This window comes from Cherax quadricarinatus, chromosome 50 (genome assembly GCF_038502225.1).
Source record: "Cherax quadricarinatus isolate ZL_2023a chromosome 50, ASM3850222v1, whole genome shotgun sequence".
Taxonomy (NCBI): Eukaryota; Metazoa; Arthropoda; class Malacostraca; order Decapoda; family Parastacidae; genus Cherax; species Cherax quadricarinatus.
In genome coordinates this window covers 29,764,587-29,786,257 of record NC_091341.1, presented here as the reverse complement: position 1 = coordinate 29,786,257, position 21,671 = coordinate 29,764,587, and the positions used below count along the sequence as shown (strand labels likewise).

The 21,671-nt window shown below is 39.4% G+C and overlaps 1 protein-coding gene across 1 annotated transcript in view; it reads right to left on the bottom strand.

The window, feature by feature from the left end:
- Positions 1-21,671, bottom strand: part of LOC128695338 (glutamate receptor ionotropic, kainate 2-like) — a 286,847-nt gene that overhangs the window by 1,262 nt on the left and 263,914 nt on the right. Inside the window, exons 15-18 of the mRNA XM_070095365.1 lie at positions 12,299-12,496; positions 10,619-10,851; positions 8,053-8,168; positions 398-553 (exon numbers count right to left, since the gene is read on the bottom strand). Coding sequence (XP_069951466.1) covers positions 398-553; positions 8,053-8,168; positions 10,619-10,851; positions 12,299-12,496 — 703 coding nt within the window. The remainder of the gene's footprint in view (positions 1-397; positions 554-8,052; positions 8,169-10,618; positions 10,852-12,298; positions 12,497-21,671) is intronic.

Sequence of the window (21,671 nt, the reverse complement as noted above, 5' to 3'; positions counted from 1 at the left end):
GACTAGATAAAACCTGCTTCGCAGGCAAAACCTTGTCTAAGTTCTCAATTGATAATTGTATATATTAGTTTTTGCTGGCCTATTCAGACATCCACCTAAGGTGTTATACCTTAGTGATTAATTAGGTTGTGGTGTGACCATAGGCCTATCTTTCCACTGTGCTCTTAAAATTTACAACTGGTATCTATGATGCCAATTAGACCAAGAAAGTAGCATATACTCACATATTTTAACTGATTCTATATTATTAGATATAAATATAGTTCTTTATAATGATAAATACGCCATAGATCAGTTAGGGTGAGCACAAACGATAATATATTTGCCAAACAAACTTTGCTATCCAGATGGGAAGGAAAATGTCTTCATCAACACTGGAGAAAGCAGAAACACTCACATGTTTCTCAGTAGCCAATTTTCTTGATTTCCAGATAAACTCACAAACGGCGACTACGGAGGCGAGACCCATACCAGTGAGGAGCACCACGAAGACGCCTCCAACGTTGTTGAGACCAAGTTCGTTGGCTTTGGACGAGCTCTTAGACTCGTCATCCTGGGACAGTGAGAACACTTCGTCAAAACGACGTCAAGAACAAAGAAGCCTTAGCAGGGCGATCATGAAAATCAACTCGTTATTAAACCTAATTCAGTAGTGATGAATGGTTGTGAAAACCGACAAGATGAAGAATTGAGACACTTATGCAACATATGGGAATATTTATTCAAGAAACGTTTCACCACACAGTGGCTTTATCAGTCCAATACAAAGCAGAAATGGGTAAGGAGAGGAGGAGTTTGAGGTAATCAGTCCCTCAGCTTGGAATCGATGTGTTCAGTCCATCACTCTCCTTACCCATTTCTAATTTGCATTGGACTGATGAAGTCACTGTGTGGCGAAACGTTTCTTCAATAAAGATTCCCATATGTTGCATAAGTGTCTTAATTCAGTAGTGACGGACGTCAAAATTAACCTAACTGCATCAGGAGAAAATCAAAATGAATCACATTCCTGGAGACACACTGGTACACCAGTGTTGACATTTTTAATTTAATCAGAGAAATGTTTGTCCATTTACTAAAGGGAAAACAAATCTGGGAGTGACTTGTGTAGCACTCTGCATAACACACTAAAATTATCTCATAAATTTTGTTATGGAACACAATATACAAGGGTTAAAAATTTGAACCCGATCGAACAAGGCATTCTCGAGTAATAAATGAAAATTTATGAATAAAAAATTGCTGCGAATGTTCCAAAAAAAAATATATATATATAGGAGTGCCCTTAATTAAAATTAAAACACCATATAATCGCGGATTTTCATATTTTCCAACTTACTTTTCTAACTGGAATTAATTCTATTTAAATTTCTCTACTGCTATGTAAAAAAATATTTATTAATTTTTGAAAATTAGTAAAACAGGAATAAAAATTTGACAAATTGGCTTCCACACATCTGAAATTTAACACACAAGAACTTTCTACTAAGATTTACCAGAATTTCAATATTGAAGTTCACCTGAAAAAATGTTGTCTAGTTATTACATGAGAATCAATTTGCTTAATAAAACTGACAAACTGAGTCACAAGTTGTTTTAATAAAACCCACCAAAACGAAAAGTTTAAAGCCGATCAGAAAAAACATTCTCCAGTAACTGATCTAATTCTAACGTTACCAAGTTTTTTTTTAACTATTTCAGTAAAATTCCCAATTTCCACCCAAACAGAATAAACTTATGAGGCATCATTATCATCCTTATATACTGCATCAACAATAATAATTTGAAGCCAATTATAAGACGTATTCTTTAGTTACTTAACAAAGAGTAAATATCAGTATTTATTCAATGGAATTAGTAAATTGGAACTTACACCAGCTGCAATATGAACTTTTTATTCAGGAAAAAATTCAAATTTTGAGAATTTCAAGGTCAATACTTGAGTCATTCACTGACAGATTATTACGACATAATCTGGGTTCAAAGACTGTATGACTTAGACGAAGGTAAGAATAGATTTTTGGCTTAAGCTTCTGAACTGTGGGGAAGGTTCTCAGTTAGGTTACAGTTGGTGCGTCCAACGGAAACATATACAGAACTGTTAGCGATCCTTCCCTAGCAGAAGTTCTGTAGCCTAGGTGGTAGAGTGCTGAGCCTGTCAGTTTATACACCACAGTTCGTGCCTCCCATCCAGGGCCGGATTTATAAGGGGACAGAGGAGGGAAAATGCCCCGGATCCCCCTGCCAGAGTGCCCCTACCCCAATGAAGGACTTCCTTTATAACAAAATGTAATAGTGAAAAATTAGTTTAATTAATAAAAAGGAATTACAAATAGTGTGGGGGGGGGATCAGAAATTAGAAAGAAAGGGTACCCCCACCCCCTCTGCCTTTGAATAACTTGACTTAACTAATTCAGGTTAGCGTGAGTTTAGAGGTAAATGACCAGACCATGAGGTCAGAGGTGACCAGGTTGTGCATGCGTGTGTGTGTGTGTGTGTGCATGTGTATCTGTGTCTGTGTATGCAAGGTAGCTATTGTATGTATGGCTTTGATTGGCTATGTCGACCTCAGAAGGACCATTTCTGGTTAGTCTCATTGTAGAGGTCAATAACCAAGGAGTCAATTAGTGCTATGCAATGGTGTGGGGCAGTGGTGTCAGTGTTTTACACGTGTGTTGTTCACTGATGCTTGCGATATATCATCGTTATACCAACACTCTCATATGGGTGTGAAACATAGGTGGTGAATGTTGCAACGAGAAGAAGGCTGGAGGCAGTGGAGATGTCTTATCTGAGGATAATGTGTGGTGTGAATACAATGCAAAGAATTCGTAGTTTGGAAATTTGAAGGAGGTGCGGGATTACCAAAATTATTATCCAGAGGGCTGAGGAGGGGTTGTTGAGGTGGTTCAGACATGTAGAGAGGAAGAAACAAACTAGAATGGCTTTGAAAGTGTATAAATCTGTAGCGAAAGGAAGGCAGGGTAGGGGTCAGCTTAGGAAAGGTTGGAGGGAGGGAGCAAAGGAGGTTTTGTGTGCGAGGGGCTTGGTGTTCTAGGAAGCATACGTGAGGGTATTTGATAGGAGTGAATGGAGGCAAATAGTTTTCAATACTTGACGTGCTGTTGGAATGTGAGCAAAGTAACATTTATGAAGGGAGTCAAGGAGACTGGCAGGCCGGACTTGAGTCCTGGAGATGGGAAGTACAGTGTCTGCACTCTGAAGGAGGGGTGTTAATGTTGCAGTTTTATAACTGTTGTGTAAGCACCCCTCTGGCAAGACAGTGATGCAGTGAATGATGATGAAAGTTTTTCTTTTTTGGGCCACCCTGCTTTGGTGGGAGACGGCCTATGTGTTAATATAAATAATAAAAAAACTATAAATACTGTTGAAGACTGAGACACTTTTGCAACATATGGGAGTCTTCACTGAAGAAAGGTTTCACCACACAGCAGGTTCATCAGTCCAATACAAAGCAGGAAGGTGTAAGGAGAGAAGGAGTTTGCGGTAATCAGTCCCTCAGCCTGGAATCGATGTGTTCAGTTGGCTAGTGCAGGTGTCCGTTATAGAAGTATTTTGTTTTATATGCTGTTACATATACTGTAGCTTGATACATATAGTTCTTGTAATTATTTAAAGTTTTATTATCCCATAGTCTTTCCTCCTGGTACACTTAAAATAGTTCTCCTGGTAGGATGGCTAGGTAAAAGTCTACTAAAAAATTACTTATAATTGCCGGTATGTATATTGCAGTTTGTTATATATAGTTTTATAAATTGTTGTTTCAGTATCCCATAACAATCTTTCCTCCTGGTACACTTAAACATTTCTCCTGGTAGACTGGCTAGTGTAAAGATCTGTCATAGTTTGTGTAATAATTTGTTGCTGTTATAAAGGCAAAGAGGAAGCCTGTGTAAGAGGTGGGCTGTCAGTAAGGAAGATGAAGTAAGGGCTTTAGAGCAGTGATGATCTCGGAGGTAAATTCTTCGTGCCTGCTGGTAGACACGACAGTCTTATAGAATATGGTAAAAACTGGAATCTGTCAATTCTCAGAGTGGTACTGGGCGCCTCTCCATGAGGTACCCGTGAGTGAGACACAAGTGTCCGATATGAAGACGGGAAAGTATAGTCTCCCAACCATGACATCAGCACGAAGACTAGAATCCTAAACACGGCTTGATTGAATATTATTTGTTATGAATCAACTCAGACCAACATCTGAGGATTTAGAGCCATCTGTAAATTATAACGGCACGAGAATGAGACCTGAAGTGGTTAAGAAAAAGGGAGCAATTAGCAGCTGTCGGTATTTGAGCTTTCGAGCATAGCAGTGGGGAAGAACAGATTCGAACTCTCGGAACCTCCCGTGGGAAAAGGAGGGTAAGGTACTAGATGAACATAAAAAGGGGGCAATTGAAGAGTAGTCAAGTGAGAGTGAATACGAAGAAAAAATGAACAGAGTAAACAAGGGGTGGCTATCAAATAATGTATCTTTACTAACGTCCGTTTCCATCCTGTATGTAGAAAGATTGTGCATTGGGCAGATCGTTCAAAGATGGAACATTCGCCTTTGCATACAGGCTCTCGACAAGGGAAGAACAATCGTATTCCATGATGAATGGGATCAACTTTAGAAAGAGTTCCGGGAGAGGTCGCAGAATATATATGGTCGCCATAATCTAGTTTCGATAAAATTAGGGCTGAATGAAATCGAAGGAGAGTTCCACGATCTGCCCCCCATGAAAGATGAGCGAGGGTTTTATGAAGGTTCAACCGGCTATGGCAAGCTGCTTTCAGGGAGGTAATGCGAGGTTTCCAGGACAGCCGGAGAAGAGAAGACCGAGAAATTTGACCGCATCACGTTCAGCGATCTGGGAACCATACAGGTATAATGGAAAAGTAATCCGGTTCGATTTAGTACCAGAACATTTAAACCCATGAGTAGTGGCACAATTGGAAACACGGTCGACAGCATTCTGGACAGATGTTGCAACTATGTGACAGCACCTGCACACATTATAGCAAAGTCATCAACATAAAGTGATGACCAAGTATTAGATGGACGAACAGAGGCCAAATTCTTAATAGTAAAAAATAATAATGGTGATAAGGAGACATCTATGAGGAACAGCTTCAGCATGTATAAAGTCAAGGGAAAGTAAGTTATCAACCCAGACACGAAAATGTCTCAGACAAGAAGCTTTTAAGAAAAAATCAGCAGATTGCCTCGAAGACCTAAGGAATGAGCTCTGACCAAGATGTTATATCTCCAAGTTGTCTCAAATGCTTCTTCAAGATAAAAAAAAGACTGTAATAACCGAGTGGTTACTACCGAAGGCATTACGAACATAGGTATCTAAACAAAGTAAGGGTTCAATCGCGGAGCAGCTCTTACGAAATAAACTGACGAGTAGAAAGAGTATTATGTGTTTAAATACCACGATGAACATCTGTTTACTAGACGTTCCATCAACTTGCAAAGTGCACTAGTAAAAACAATGGGTCGATACCGGGAGGCATCGTGGCCTGAAGTACCCGGTTAGAGAAAAGGCAGAACAACGGCAATTTTCCATGGAGGAGGAAGAGCCCCATGCGACCAAACCAGATTGAAAAGGCGTAAGAGGACTACAAAGGATGAAGGGTGTTAATGCTGGAGCATACTGATATGAGCAGCATCAGGTCAAGTTACCGAAGATCAGCAAACGGAAAGAGTTGATTCAAGTTCTAGAATCATAAAAGGAACGTTATGAGACTTCTCTAGTAGAAGAAAAGTCTAAAGCCAGCAACTCTGGCAGACTTTGAAGAAAGAAAGAAGGGAAATAAATGGAGCCCCATGATAAATATGGACAAGATGATTTCTAATTCTGAGGCAACCTCAACGGGATTTGCAATGTTGACAGCAGCAACAGGAGAAGGGCTGGAGAGTACGTGCCAGTCATTTTCCGAGCATTTTTTCCCAAACTTCACTCTTAATAATTGTTAAAAGAAGAGGAAGTAACGGTAGAAGCATAATGAAGCCAGCAAATGCGTTTTGCTTCACGGATTACACATCGGGAAACCTGCCTCGCAAAGAGCTACTCTGTGGTCCTATTGTAACGAAATCAGCCCTACGTAGCAAGTTGCAATCGCACTGCATGAGCGCAAGTAGGAGACCACCAAGTCAAGCATTTCTGACAGTTCCTACTCAAGGTTAGAAAGATTGTATGCAAAACCGCGGTAAAACCGAAGTCAAAATGAGTTGTAATAGCTCATTAGGAGAGGACAAATGAGAAAGTTCCTCACTAATAACAGCTTGACGCTAGTACATAGTCCAATTCACTCGTTCAAACTGCCAACGTGGGCAACAAGGAGAGTGAGAATATGAATGGGAAGTGAGAAGGACAAGAAAATGATCGCTGTCATGTAAATCTGGGAGCACAGACCAGGTAAAATCGAGTGCAGTTGAAGAGGAACAAATTGAGAGATCTATGCAAGAAAGACTTCGAGTCTGAGAGTCAAAATGGGTGGGAGTACCTGTATTTAAATCATGGATGAGAAGAACTACGAAAGCCACAGTGAGAGCCCCTCCGTGGAAAGGTTTCTTTCTTCTTCTTCTTTTTATCTTTTCCGAATAAAGGGTTACGTGAAGGGGGTAGCTCATAGGAGGAATGAAAGGGATCGTATATCCCCCTCTGTGCCCATGAGAGTCCTCAGTGCAACCGGTAGTGCAGATGCAGAGTGCAACCCATGTGATACCCTACCCTTCACACCAGTAAACCTAAAATCTAGGATAGCCTCACATCCACCTCCCGTAACTGGCAGGCGACCTCCTCTTTACTCGAAGATCACCATAAACAGCCCTGTGACACTCCGGAGGGTGAAACGGAGCATCCCCAGATGAACCAGATTCCACAGCAACCAGTACTTACACCAAGTAGCCTCAACAGAATGTGACGGACAAGGAGGGATGGGAAAGGAGGAGGGATGGGAAAGGAGGAGGGATGGGAAGGATGTTGTAGGAAAGGGAGGAGCGGGGGGGGGGGTTAGGTTCGATAGGAGGACGAAGACCAGATGGTCGAATTCCTCAAACCAAAAGCCTCTTCACTGCAACAAGGGGCGCCACTTGAAGAGATATCTGAGGAAAAACTGATAAAAATTAACGTAATGAAACTCATGCGGTAATTTCTGAATGTTGCAACTGATTACCTTCACTCCTTCCATGATGAAAGATATGATATAGATTTGTTTTGTATATGTTTCAATTTACCATTTTTAATGAAGAAATTTGGAAATTAGTTTCCATACGATGACACATGAATGCCTCTTCTGATTCCCTTCAAATACTGAACTGAATTATCAACTTACGCCGCTCTCTGTACAACTGAAGTCACGTGCATTAAGACACAGGACACTGACGTTATGTATCTCACATCTTGCGGCCACCAAAATACATCTAGTAATTCTGATTTATTAACCAATTACCTGATATATAAAAGCTAATGCTGTTCCTTGAATGCTTTGCCTGTTTATTTTCTTACTTAATACTAGCTTCCTAACTTTACTAAGAATATTTGCCTCACAATTCTGTTAGTATTGTTATTTTAATCGGGTAAAAAAAATTAAAAGAAATCTTTAGGCTATAGATTTCGCGAGTCAGAAAAATATTAGAATTAGATAATGTAAGAAAAAGTAATTAAAGTGGTAGCGCGAGTTGTTAAAAATTACTCATTGTGTTTAATGGAGGAATGTAAGTTTTAGTTTGGTTTAACATTCTCAAGATAAGCGTTATTTTTTTTTATACCATTTGAACGGTGATTAAAATGAGTTAAGTCTAAAGAATATAGATGAGGTATGAACTCGGAACAGAGACTTATTATGGAGATAAAACGTATCATTTTCTTATCTTAAAATTCAATCAAGAGTTCAAAATTTAAGTAATATATTAATCACAATCTATACTCAAAACAAACGAAGGAAAAATTTGGAAGTAGATGTATAAGTATTTTTGCTAGAAATAGTGGTGAAACTTACTAGTGTTACCATAAATACAATAATAAAAGGGGTTCCTCTTACTTTACACTGTCCTCCTCCCTTTTCCTGCTTCCACCAGCGCGTCCTCAGGGCCTGGAGTTTACCTTCCTCTTGCAAGCTCAGTATTGCCCCCGTGATGGCATTCGTGAAGGGTGAACCTGTGTAAGGGATTTATGTATATAAAGAAACAACACGAGCGAAAGTCCAATATTACACGATATCAGTATGATTCCATGGATGCATTAATTTGTGTACTGCTCGTGAGACTGGTATCCAAACGGGTGGAGAGTGAAGTTAGTCCTGACTTGACCACTTCCCAAATGTGCCCGGCGTTAGGTGAAAAAACATCTAGTAACTTGGTGGCGTAGTGGTCTAGGGCGTCAACAGTTTAGCTAACTTCTCTGGAGGCTGACCCGACGTATCTCGTTCAAATCTCAACTGGTCACAGAATGTGCTTTCTTTAAAGCCGCTTTATATATATATATATATATATATATATATATATATATATATATATATATATATATATATATATATATATATATATATATATACAGTGGACCCTCGAATTTAGTCCTGCCTTTTCTGTATGCAAAACTATTGTTATTATCTATAAAATGTATATTTTGTTAATATTTCCCATGAGAAATAATGTATATCCAATTAAACCATTCCACACACCCAAAAATATTAACAAAAACACATTTTATAGAGAATAACGATAGTTTTACCATATCACGAGAGTAAGCAATGTTTGTAATGGAATTATGGGAACTTAGCAGTCGACCTTCCAACTTTAAGACTGAAGTTTTCTGGCAATGGTAACACTAAGTTTTCTAGCAATGGTAACACTAAGTTGTCTAGCAATGGTAACACTAAGTTGTCTAGCAATGGTAACACTAAGTTGTCTAGCAGTGGTAACACTAAGTTGTCTAGCAATGGTAACACTAAGTTGTCTAGCAATGGTAACACTAAGTTGTCTAGCAGTGGTAACACTAAGTTGTCTAGCAATGGTAACACTAAGTTGTCTAGCAGTGGTAACACTAAGTTGTCTAGCAATGGTAACACTAAGTTGTATAGCAATGGTAACACTAAGTTGTCTAGCAATGGTTACACTAAGTTGTCTAGCAGTGGTAACACTAAGTTGTCTAGCAATGGTAACACTAAGTTGTCTAGCAATGGTAACACTAAGTTGTCTAGCAGTGGTAACACTAAGTTGTCTAGCAGTGGTAACACTAAGTTGTCTAGCAATGGTAACACTAAGTTGTCTAGCAGTGGTAACACTAAGTTGTATAGCAATGGTAACACTAAGTTGTCTAGCAATGGTTACACTAAGTTGTCTAGCAATGGTAACACTAAGTTGTCTAGCAGTGGTAACACTAAGTTGTCTAGCAGTGGTAACACTAAGTTGTCTAGCAATGGTAACACTAAGTTGTCTAGCAGTGGTAACACTAAGTTGTCTAGCAATGGTAACACTAAGTTGTCTAGCAGTGGTAACACTAAGTTGTATAGCAATGGTAACACTAAGTTGTCTAGCAATGGTAACACTAAGTTGTCTAGCAGTGGTAACACTAAGTTGTCTAGCAATGGTAACACTAAGTTGTCTAGCAGTGGTAACACTAAGTTGTATAGCAATGGTAACACTAAGTTGTCTAGCAATGGTTACACTAAGTTGTCTAGCAATGGTAACACTAAGTTGTCTAGCAGTGGTAACACTAAGTTGTCTAGCAGTGGTAACACTAAGTTGTCTAGCAATGGTAACACTAAGTTGTCTAGCAGTGGTAACACTAAGTTGTCTAGCAATGGTAACACTAAGTTGTCTAGCAGTGGTAACACTAAGTTGTATAGCAATGGTAACACTAAGTTGTCTAGCAATGGTTACACTAAGTTGTCTAGCAATGGTAACACTAAGTTGTCTAGCAATGGTAACACTAAGTTGTCTAGCAATGGTAACACTAAGTTGTCTAGCAGTGGTAACACTAAGTTGTCTAGCAGTGGTAACACTAAGTTGTCTAGCAATGGTAACACTAAGTTGTCTAGCAATGGTAACACTAAGTTGTCCAGCAGTGGTAACAGTAAGTTGTCTAGCAATGGTAACACTAAGTTGTCCAGCAGTGGTAACACTAAGTTGTCTAGTAACTCTCAACGGGTGTGGTCATAACTACACATCCGTAGCAGCCTACGGATATACTTCCCCTACCACAAACTAGGGAAAATGGGGTCATTTACAATACCCAGGTAAGTCCTGCCATACCCACACCTAATTACGTTAGCTGCAGTTAATAGGTAAGGGTGAGATTTGACTGGAATTGCCAATAGCTCCCGCGATGTGCGGGTGATTCACCCACACTCAAGTATCACTACGCATTTCAGATGATAGTGAAATGCTGGATATATCATTATTGTTTTGTCTCTGCGCCGTCGTTCATTGAAAACTTAAAGACAATACAGTACAGTATCAGTAATGTACTGATACTGTACAGTCCATTCGTGTGTGTGTTCGAATGTCTGTTCCTATGTCCGAATGTTCGTAACTCGAATACTCGTAAGTAGGGTTGCGTCTGTACTTATCTAACCAGTTCTCCACAAATCCATTATTGGCACCTACCTGGAGGTAGCGCGATGCCGTAGCTCTTGGAGTCGAGTGGTCCCCCAACCTTAGTGAGGTCACAGTACCTCTCAGTGATATACTCTATACTGGAGGATTCCATCATGAACGCATACTGTCCATCACCCTTCTGAACCCTCTTCACGCCTTCTTCATTGGATTTCGTATAAACAGATGGAGTTTGAGACTCCATAAAACTAAACATTCGCTGGTAAGTTGGCATCTTGGAATTACTGGAAAGAAATGTTGTGCTAATGACCCATGCTAAGATGTGATGACCAAGCCTGAGTCAGGTTAACAGTTAATTTGTTAAGTTTAAATCCCATCCACGAAAGTGAGCCATTTGGGATGAAATTCATCGACTTACAATCAATAACACTCTTAATCCTATTATATAAACAGTTTATATACACACATGTCCATCTCTCAGTGCCTATAACTGCAAGAGAGAATTACATGATGAACATGTAGAGAGACTTATGTCTGAAGATTGAGACACTTATGAAACATATGGGAATCTTTATTAAGGAAATGTTTCGCCACACAGTGGCTTCATCAGTCCAATACAAAGCTGAAAAGTGAGGAGGAGTTTGAGGTAATCAGTCCCTCATCCTGGAATCGATGTGTTCAGTGAACAAATCGATTCCAAAGAATTCTTCGACCTTGTCCAACCTTTGGACCAAGATCTACTTCGACTAGTGGATGGTACCACTATGACCCCGCCTCCTCCTGCTTCACCTCACCTGACTACAGTATATAAGCCACGTCTACGGCCCTATGCTGTACATTCTACAAGATTGATGGACTGAACACATCGACTCCAGGCTGAGGGACTGATTACCTCAAACTCCTCCTCACCTTTCTGATTTGTATTGGACTGATGAAGCCACTGTGTGGCGAAACGTTTCCTGAATAAAGATTCCCATATATTTCATAAGTGTCTCAATCTTCAATTTGTCGGTTTTTTAAACCATTCATCACAGACTTATATTTGTGTGATCCAAGCGAGGCATCCTTCATTACACATAAGGGCCAAAGTAACTGTACTCCAAAACCTTAAAGAGGCACTGGAACTATAGCTCAACTCACTGAACAGAATCTCTTCATCAATGAATGTTGTCCAAAGTTGTTGTACTAAAATCCAGAACTGATGGGATGAGAAGTGTGAGGTAATCTGTCCCATTCATCTTATACCGACCGAGGAAGCCACTTGTTGGTGAAACGTCTCCACAATAACGATTCCGAAATGTTGCAAAAGTATCTAGTTCTTGAGTTCGTCGGTTTTCTAAACCATTTACATGTGTTAGACACAGCAACATTTTGCCTAACCTACAGTCATGACCTACTTAGACTAGTGGAATTTTACACTGGTGATTCTACCTCCTGCTGCTTCAATTTATCATGGTTGAAGGACTGACCTTCTCAAATTGCTTGTTCTTTAAAGCTGAGGGACTGATCACCTAATCAATATCTCTGTACTGTTTCTTCTGTTTACATTATTTACCTCTGTAGCCGACTGAACAAACCTGATGATCCGGCTAAGTGTTTCAACAATTAAGATAACCAACTTTCTAAACAGTTAGATTATAAAATAATTGAAACTACACATATAATTCAACAATATTTTACCTCTCATCAACACATAAGAATTTAAGAAAATTAACCAAGAGAGAGTTTTACGCGAAAAAATCCCAGGTGGAGCCGCCGTAGAGGGAGCCATATTTGATCCTGGTCTGTTTGGCCAGGTCCTCGGCCGACTCGATAGGCGACTCCATCCGTTCGACGGTGAGGAAGGCGGCCAAGTTGGCAGTGTACGAAGATATCATTATGAGAGTGAAGAACCACCAGATGCCGGCCACAACGCGGGTAGACACCGCCCTGAGTGAAGGTTAGAGACGGGAGTGGGAAGGACGAGGAATGCAAATGAAGGAATTACGGAAGTAATCAGTGTAATTTCACAAGAGTGCAAAAATAAACAAAGAAAATAAATTACAATGTTGAGGACAAAAAAAATAAAATGCATGATGGGAAAGAACAAAGTGATAGTGAAAGGCAGATTTCAAGTGAAAGATACACAGAGTTCCAGGCAAAACAGTACAGAAAACAGGATTATTTTGTCCAAGAATATTTTGTAACAAAATAGAAAATGGAGAATAATCCAAGAGATTTATAAAGTGTATTGATGGAAAGATTTTGATGTTAGAGGCGCCAGATATTACATAAAAACATAAGCGATAAATACGAAGTGACGGACAACAGAATATAACAGTAATTTAAAATAATGTAGAATATATGATAATGTAAATATATAGCATAGAAAATACAGAATTTATGAAACAATATAAAGGTTGTGGGAAGTAAGATAAGGGATGAAGGACCGTAGAAAGGAAGCAACAGAAAAATGATTAATAATTGTTCATCTCTTTTCTTTTCGCATAATGTTAATTACTCTCAGTATTTATTATACAGTATTGTTAATATGATACATATGTCAATAAATTTAAAATTATTAGTTTAATATTATAGCATATGATACAGTGAGAGATTAACTTTCAGAGGTTAGACAAGTTAGTGATCATTAAGCTAAAGCTTTAGCAATCATGGTACAATGTTCTAACATACAGCTATCATACAGCACTACAATCATGGTACAATGTTCTAACATACAGATATCATACAGCACTACAATCATGGTACATTGTTCTAACATACAGCTATCATACAGCACTACAATCATGGTACAATGTTCTAACATACAGCTATCATACAGCACTACAATCATGGTACAATGTTCTAACATACAGATATCATACAGCACTACAATCATGGTACATTGTTCTAACATACAGCTATCATACAGCACTACAATCATGGTACAATGTTCTAACATACAGCTATCATACAGCACTACAATCATGGTACAATGTTCTAACATACAGATATAATACAGCATTACAATCATGGAACATTGTTCTAACATACAGCTATCATACAGCACTACAATCATGGTACAATGTTCTAACATACAGATATCATACAGCACTACAATCATGGAACATTGTTCTAACATACAGATATCATACAGCACTACAATCATGGTACAATGTTCTAACATACAGCTATCATACAGCACTACAATCATGGAACATTGTTCTAACATACAGCTATCATACAGCACTACAATCATGGTACAATGTTCTAACATACAGATATCATACAGCACTACAATCATGGAACAATGTTCTAACATACAGATATCATACAGCACTACAATCATGGTACAATGTTCTAACATACAGATATCATACAGCACTACAATCACTAATAACATTAAATTGAAACAAGCCCTAACATCTAAGAAAACCACTTAGAAACGTTATAAGAACATAAGAGAGAAGGAACACTGCAGGAGGCCTACTAGCCCGTGCGAGGCAGGTCCATGTCACCCCCCCTTCGGCTTAGACCAATGACTCACCTAGTCAGATAACTTCCATTTAAGGATGGAGCACGGCACCAGACCCAGGAGCAAAAGCTAGTCAGGTCCAACTCACACCTACCCACACCCACTCATGTATTTATCTAACCTATTTTTAAAACTACACAACGTTTTAGCCTCAATAACTGTACTCGGGAGTTTGTTCCACTCATCCACAACTCTATTACCAAACCAGTGCTTTCCTATATCCTTCATGAATCTGAATTTTTCCAACTTGAAACCATTGCTGCGAGTCCCGTCATGGCTGGAAATTTTCAGCACGCTATTTACATCCCCTTTATTTATTCCTGTTTTCCATTTATACACCTCGATCATATCCTCCCTTAATTCTACGCCTTTCGAGAGAGTGCAGATTCAGGGCCCTCATTATTATTATTATAATCAAGGGGGAAGCGCTAAACCCGGAGGATTATACAGCGCCTGGGGGGGGATGTGGAAGGCATTCAGGCTTAATTCGGGGAACTGGAGCACAGATCCAATTCCCTAAATCAAGAGCCCCTCAGGGCCCTCAGTTTATCCTCACAGGGAAGATTTCTGATACATGGGATCATCTTTGTCATCCTCCTCTGTACGTTTTCCAGAGCATTTATATCCATTCTGTAATACGGTGACCAGAACTGAGCAGCATAGTCTAAATGAGGCCTAACCAAGGATATATAGAGTTGAAGAACAACCCGAGGACTTCTATTATTTATACTTCTAGATATGAAGCCAAGAATTCTGTTAGCTTTATTGCAAACACTAATGCACTGTTGTCTTGGTTTTAGATTACTGCTAACCAGAACTCCTAAATCCTTTTCGCAATCAGTAGAATTAAGATCTACATTATTTAGTTTATATGTGGCAGGGTTATTGTCCTGTCCAACGTATAGAACTTTGCATTTGTCAATATTAAACTGCATCTGCCACTTCTCCGACCATTGCATCAGTCTATTCGAATCATCCTGGAGTGCTCTAGTGTCCTCATTAGAATGAATTGGACGGCCTATTTTGGTGTCATCAGCAAATTTGCTTATGTCGCTATTTGTTCCCTCATCTATGTCGTTTATGTAAATTGTGAACAACAAGGGGCCCAACACTGACCCGTGCAGAACACCGCTTGTGACGTGCCCCCATTCTGATTTCTCCCAATTTATGCAAACACTATGCTGCCTATTTGTCAGCCATGCCTCTACCCAGGAAAAAAAAATTCTCCTCCTTTTCCGTGTGCCTGAAGTTTCCTCAATAGCCTCTGGTGTGGAACTCTATCGAAAGCCTTACTGAAGTCCATATACACAATATCATATTCATTACCATGATCTACCTCCTCAAACCTTAGTGAAAAAAGTAAATTCGTAAGACAGGAACGTCCCTTTGTAAAACCGTGTTGAGATTCATTAATCATTGATACTAGTTGTGGTAAGGGAGGAGATGATGGTGATAACAGAGGTGACAGTAGTGGTGGTATTACAGGTGGTAATAGTGTGGTGGTTGTAGAGGTGCTTTATGATATTGAGGATGGTGCTGATAGTGTGATACTGAATGTTGATGCTAGTGGTAGTAATGAAGGTGGTAGTGTTGATGCTAGTGTTAGTGTTGATGCTAGTGGTAGTAATGAAGGTGGTAGTGTTGATGTTAGTGGTAGTAATGAAGGTGGTAGTGTTGATGTTAGTGGTAGTAATGAAGGTGGTAGTGTTGATGTTAGTGTTAGTGTTGATGCTAGTGGTAATACCGAAGGTGGTAGTGTTGATGCTAGTGGTAATAACGAAGGTGGTAGTGTTGATGCTAGTGGTAGTAATGAAGGTGGTAGTGTTGATGTTAGTGATAATAATGAAGGTGGTAGTGTTGATGCTAGTGGTAGTAATGAAGGTGGTAGTGTTGATGTTAGTGATAATAATGAAGGTGGTAGTGTTGATGTTAGTGGTAATAATGAAGGTGGTAGTGTTGATGCTAGTGGTAGTAATGAAAGTGGTAGTGTTGATGCTAGTGGTAGTGTTGATGTTAGTGGTAATACTGAAGGTGGTAGTGTTGATGCTAGTGGTAGTAATGAAAGTGGTAGTGTTGATGCTAGTGGTAGTAATGAAAGTGGTAGTGTTGATGCTAGTGGTAGTGTTGATGCTAGTGGTAGTAATGAAGGTGGTAGTGTTGATGTTAGTGGTAGTAAGGAAAGTGGTAGTGTTGATGCTAGTGGTAGTAATGAAAGTGGTAGTGTTGATGCTAGTGGTAGTGTTGATACTAGTGGTAGTGTTGATGCTAGTGGTAGTAATGAAAGTGGTAGTGTTGATGCTAGTGGTAATAATGAAGGTGGTAGTGTTGATGTTAGTGGTAATAATGAAGGTGGTAGTGTTGATGTTAGTGATAATAATGAAGGTGGTAGTGTTGATGTTAGTGGTAATAATGAAGGTGGTAGTGTTGATGTTAGTGGTAATAATGAAGGTGGTAGTGTTGATGTTAGTGATAATAATGAAGGTGGTAGTGTTGATGTTAGTGGTAGTGTTGATGTTAGTGGTAATAATGAAGGTGGTAGTGTTGATGTTAGTGGCAGTAATGAAAGTGGTAGTGTTGATGTTAGTGGTAGTGTTGATGTTAGTGGTAATAATGAAGGTGGTAGTGTTGATGTTAGTGGTAGTAATGAAAGTGGTAGTGTTGATGCTAGTGGTAGTAATGAAAGTGGTAGTGTTGATGCTAGTGGTAGTAATGAAAGTGGTAGTGTTGATGCTAGTGGTAGTGTTGATGTTAGTGGTAATAATGAAGGTGGTAGTGTTGATGTTAGTGGTAATAATGAAGGTGGTAGTGTTGATGTTAGTGGTAGTAATGAAAGTGGTAGTGTTGATGTTAGTGGTAGTAATGAAAGTGGTAGTGTTGATGCTAGTGGTAGTAATGAAAGTGGTAGTGTTGATGCTAGTGGTAATAATGAAGGTGGTAGTGTTGATGTTAGTGGTAATAATGAAGGTGGTAGTGTTGATGTTAGTGATAATAATGAAGGTGGTAGTGTTGATGTTAGTGGTAGTGTTGATGTTAGTGGTAATAATGAAGGTGGTAGTGTTGATGTTAGTGGTAGTAATGAAAGTGGTAGTGTTGATGTTAGTGGTAGTGTTGATGTTAGTGGTAATAATGAAGGTGGTAGTGTTGATGTTAGTGGTAGTAATGAAAGTGGTAGTGTTGATGCTAGTGGTAGTAATGAAAGTGGTAGTGTTGATGCTAGTGGTAGTAATGAAAGTGGTAGTGTTGATGCTAGTGGTAGTGTTGATGTTAGTGGTAATAATGAAGGTGGTAGTGTTGATGTTAGTGGTAATAATGAAGGTGGTAGTGTTGATGTTAGTGGTAGTAATGAAAGTGGTAGTGTTGATGCTAGTGGTAGTAATGAAAGTGGTAGTGTTGATGTTAGTGGTAATAATGAAGGTGGTAGTGTTGATGCTAGTGGTAGTAATGAAAGTGGTAGTGTTGATGCTAGTGGTAGTGTTGATGCTAGTGGTAGTAATGAAGGTGGTAGTGTTGATGTTAGTGGTAGTAATGAAAGTGGTAGTGTTGATGCTAGTGGTAGTAATGAAAGTGGTAGTGTTGATGCTAGTGGTAGTGTTGATGCTAGTGGTAGTGTTGATGCTAGTGGTAGTAATGAAAGTGGTAGTGTTGATGCTAGTGGTAGTAATGAAAGTGGTAGTGTTGATGCTAGTGGTAAAAATGAAGGTGGTAGTGTTGATGTTAGTGGTAATAATGAAGGTGGTAGTGTTGATGTTAGTGATAATAATGAAGGTGGCAGTGTTGATGTTAGTGGTAGTGTTGATGTTAGTGGTAATAATGAAGGTGGTAGTGTTGATGTTAGTGGTAGTAATGAAAGTGGTAGTGTTGATGTTAGTGGTAATGTTGATGTTAGTGGTAATAATGAAGGTGGTAGTGTTGATGTTAGTGGTAGTAATGAAAGTGGTAGTGTTGATGCTAGTGGTAGTAATGAAAGTGGTAGTGTTGATGCTAGTGGTAGTAATGAAAGTGGTAGTGTTGATGCTAGTGGTAGTGTTGATGTTAGTGGTAATAATGAAGGTGGTAGTGTTGATGTTAGTGGTAATAATGAAGGTGGTAGTGTTGATGTTAGTGGTAGTAATGAAAGTGGTAGTGTTGATGTTAGTGGTAGTATTGAAAGTGGTAGTGTTGATGCTAGTGGTAGTAATGAAAGTGGTAGTGTTGATGTTAGTGGTAGTGTTGATGTTAGTGGTAGTGTTGATGTTAGTGGTAATAATGAAGGTGGTAGTGTTGATGCTAGTGGTAGTGTTGATGCTAGTGGTAATAATGAAGGTGGTAGTGTTGATGTTAGTGGTAATAATGAAGGTGGTAGTGTTGATGTTAGTGGTAATAATGAAGGTGGTAATGTTGATGTTAGTGGTAATAATGAAGGTGGTAGTGTTGATGTTAGTGGTAGTGTTGATGTTAGTGGTAATAATGAAGGTAGTGTTGATGTTAGTGGTAATAATGAAGGTGGTAGTGTTGATGTTAGTGGTAATAATGAAGGTGGTAGTGTTGATGTTAGTGGTAATAATGAAGGTGGTAATGTTGATGTTAGTGGTAATAATGAAGGTGGTAGTGTTGATGTTAGTGGAATAATGAAGGTGGTAGTGTTGATGTTAGTGGTAATAATGAAGGTGGTAGTGTTGATGTTAGTGGTAATAATGAAGGTGGTAGTGTTGATGTTAGTGGTAATAATGAAGGTGGTAGTGTTGATGTTAGTGGTAATAATGAAGGTGGTAGTGTTGATGCTAGTGGTAATAATGAAGGTGGTAGTGTTGATGCTAGTGGTAGTAATGAAGGTGGTAATGTTGATGTTAGTGGAAGTAATGAAGGTGGTAGTGTTGATGTTAGTGGTAATAATGAAGTGTTGATGCTAGTGGTAGTGTTACTGCTAGTGGTAGTGTTGATGTTAGTGGTAGTAATGAAGGTGGTAGTGTTACTGCTAGTGGTAGTGTTGATGCTAGTGTTAGTAACGAAGGTGGTAGTGTTACTGCTAGTGGTAGTGTTGATGCTAGTGGTAGTAACGAAGGTGGTAGTGTTACTGCTAGTGGTAGTAACGAAGGTGGTAGTGTTGATGCTAGTGGTAGTAACGAAGGTGGTAGTGTTGATGCTAGTGGTAGTGTTGATGCTAGTATTAGTGTTGATGCTAGTGGTAGTGTTGATGCTAGTGGTAGTAACGAAGGTGGTAGTGTTGATGCTAGTGGTAGTAACGAAGGTGGTAGTGTTGATGCTAGTGGTAGTAACGAAGGTGGTAGTGTTGATGCTAGTGGTAGTAACGAAGGTGGTAGTGTTGATGCTAGTGGTAGTGTTGATGCTAGTGGTAGTGTTGATGCTAGTGGTAGTAACGAAGGTGGTAGTGTTGATGCTAGTGGTAGTAACGAAGGTGGTAGTGTTGATGCTAGTGGTAGTGTTGATGCTAGTATTAGTGTTGATGCTAGTGGTAGTAACGATGGTGGTAGTGTTGATGCTAGTGGTAGTGTTGATGCTAGTGGTAGTAACGATGGTGGTAGTGTTGATGCTGGTGGTAGTAACGAAGGTGGTAGTGTTGATGCTAGTGGTAGTGTTGATGCTGGTGGTAGTAACGAAGGTGGTAGTGTTGATGCTAGTGGTAGTGTTGATGCTAGTGGCAGTGTTGATGCTAGTGGTAGTGTTGATGCTAGTGGTAGTAACGATGGTGGTAGTGTTGATGCTAGTGGTAGTAACGAAGGTGGTAGTGTTGATGCTAGTGGTAGTAACGAAGGTGGTAGTGTTGATGCTAGTGGTAGTGTTGATGCTAGTGGTAGTGTTGATGCTAGTGGTAGTAACGAAGGTGGTAGTGTTGATGCTAGTGGTAGTAACGAAGGTGGTAGTGTTGATGCTAGTGGTAGTGTTGATGCTAGTGGTAGTGTTGATGCTAGTTGTAGTAACGAAGGTGGTAGTGTTGATGCTAGTGGTAGTAACGAAGGTGGTAGTGTTGATGCTAGTGGTAGTGTTGATGCTAGTGGTAGTGTTGATGCTAGTGGTAGTGTTGATGCTAGTGGTAGTAACGAAGGTGGTAGTGTTGATGCTAGTGGTAGTAACGAAGGTGGTAGTGTTGATGCTAGTGGTAGTGTTGATGCTAGTGGTAGTAACGAAGGTGGTAGTGTTGATGCTAGTGGTAGTAACGAAGGTGGTAGTGTTGATGCTAGTGGTAGTGTTGATGCTAGTGGTAGTGTTGATGCTAGTGGTAGTAACGAAGGTGGTAGTGTTGATGCTAGTGGTAGTAACGAAGGTGGTAGTGTTGATGCTAGTGGTAGTGTTGATGCTAGTGGTAGTGTTGATGCTAGTGGTAGTAACGAAGGTGGTAGTGTTGATGCTAGTGGTAGTAACGAAGGTGGTAGTGTTGATGCTAGTGGTAGTATTGATGCTAGTGGTAGTGTTGATGCTAGTGGTAGTAACGAAGGTGGTAGTGTTGATGCTAGTGGTAGTAACGAAGGTGGTAGTGTTGATGCTAGTGGTAGTGTTGATGCTAGTGGTAGTGTTGATGCTAGTGGTAGTAACGAAGGTGGTAGTGTTGATGCTAGTGGTAGTAACGAAGGTGGTAGTGTTGATGCTAGTGGTAGTGTTGATGCTAGTGGTAGTGTTGATGCTAGTGGTAGTAACGAAGGTGGTAGTGTTGATGCTAGTGGTAGTAACGAAGGTGGTAGTGTTGATGCTAGTGGTAGTGTTGATGCTAGTGGTAGTGTTGATGCTAGTGGTAGTAACGAAGGTGGTAGTGTTGATGCTAGTGGTAGTGTTGATGCTAGTGGTAGTAACGAAGGTGGTAGTGTTGATGCTAGTGGTAGTAACGAAGGTGGTAGTGGTACTCGTGGTATATATACGTACATTAGACACTCATGTATGTAACAATATATACACACATAAAATACACACACCTAAATATTCATAAGTGTACATAAAGGATAACAGATGCACATGTATTAACAGATTCCTGCATACATACACACATGAATATATACACACAAAAATACATGAATAAATTCCTACACATATATAAACACACATGACAGTGCAAATGAGTAAATATTCGTTCTTAAATACGCTCACACAAACAACACACATACATATGTAGAAATATGCATGAATATGCATAAATACATATTTGTATATGTATGCATATTTATGTATATGTATACATATGTACAAATATGTATACATATACACATTCATATATATGAATATATACTTATTCATATACATTTGCATAAATACACATCTGCCCAAGTATACATAATACAAATTTAATACATAAATCCATATGTACTCACACAAATAAATACACACATGAACTCTATACATACAGAAGTTCCATATGTACATACATATGTATAAACTCTCGTTCGTACAAACACACACGTATACATAGATATACTTTATTGAAATGGAACGTTATGATCACCATCCAATATTTCCTTTGGGAGCACTGAGGTAGAGGAGGCTGGGCTGACGGAACACGGGGATACCTTTCTCGGATCTCACAGCGACCGAATTACATCTAGTTATTATTAATAATGGGGGCGATAAACCCATAGGAGTTACACAGCTTGCCTGGGAAAATGG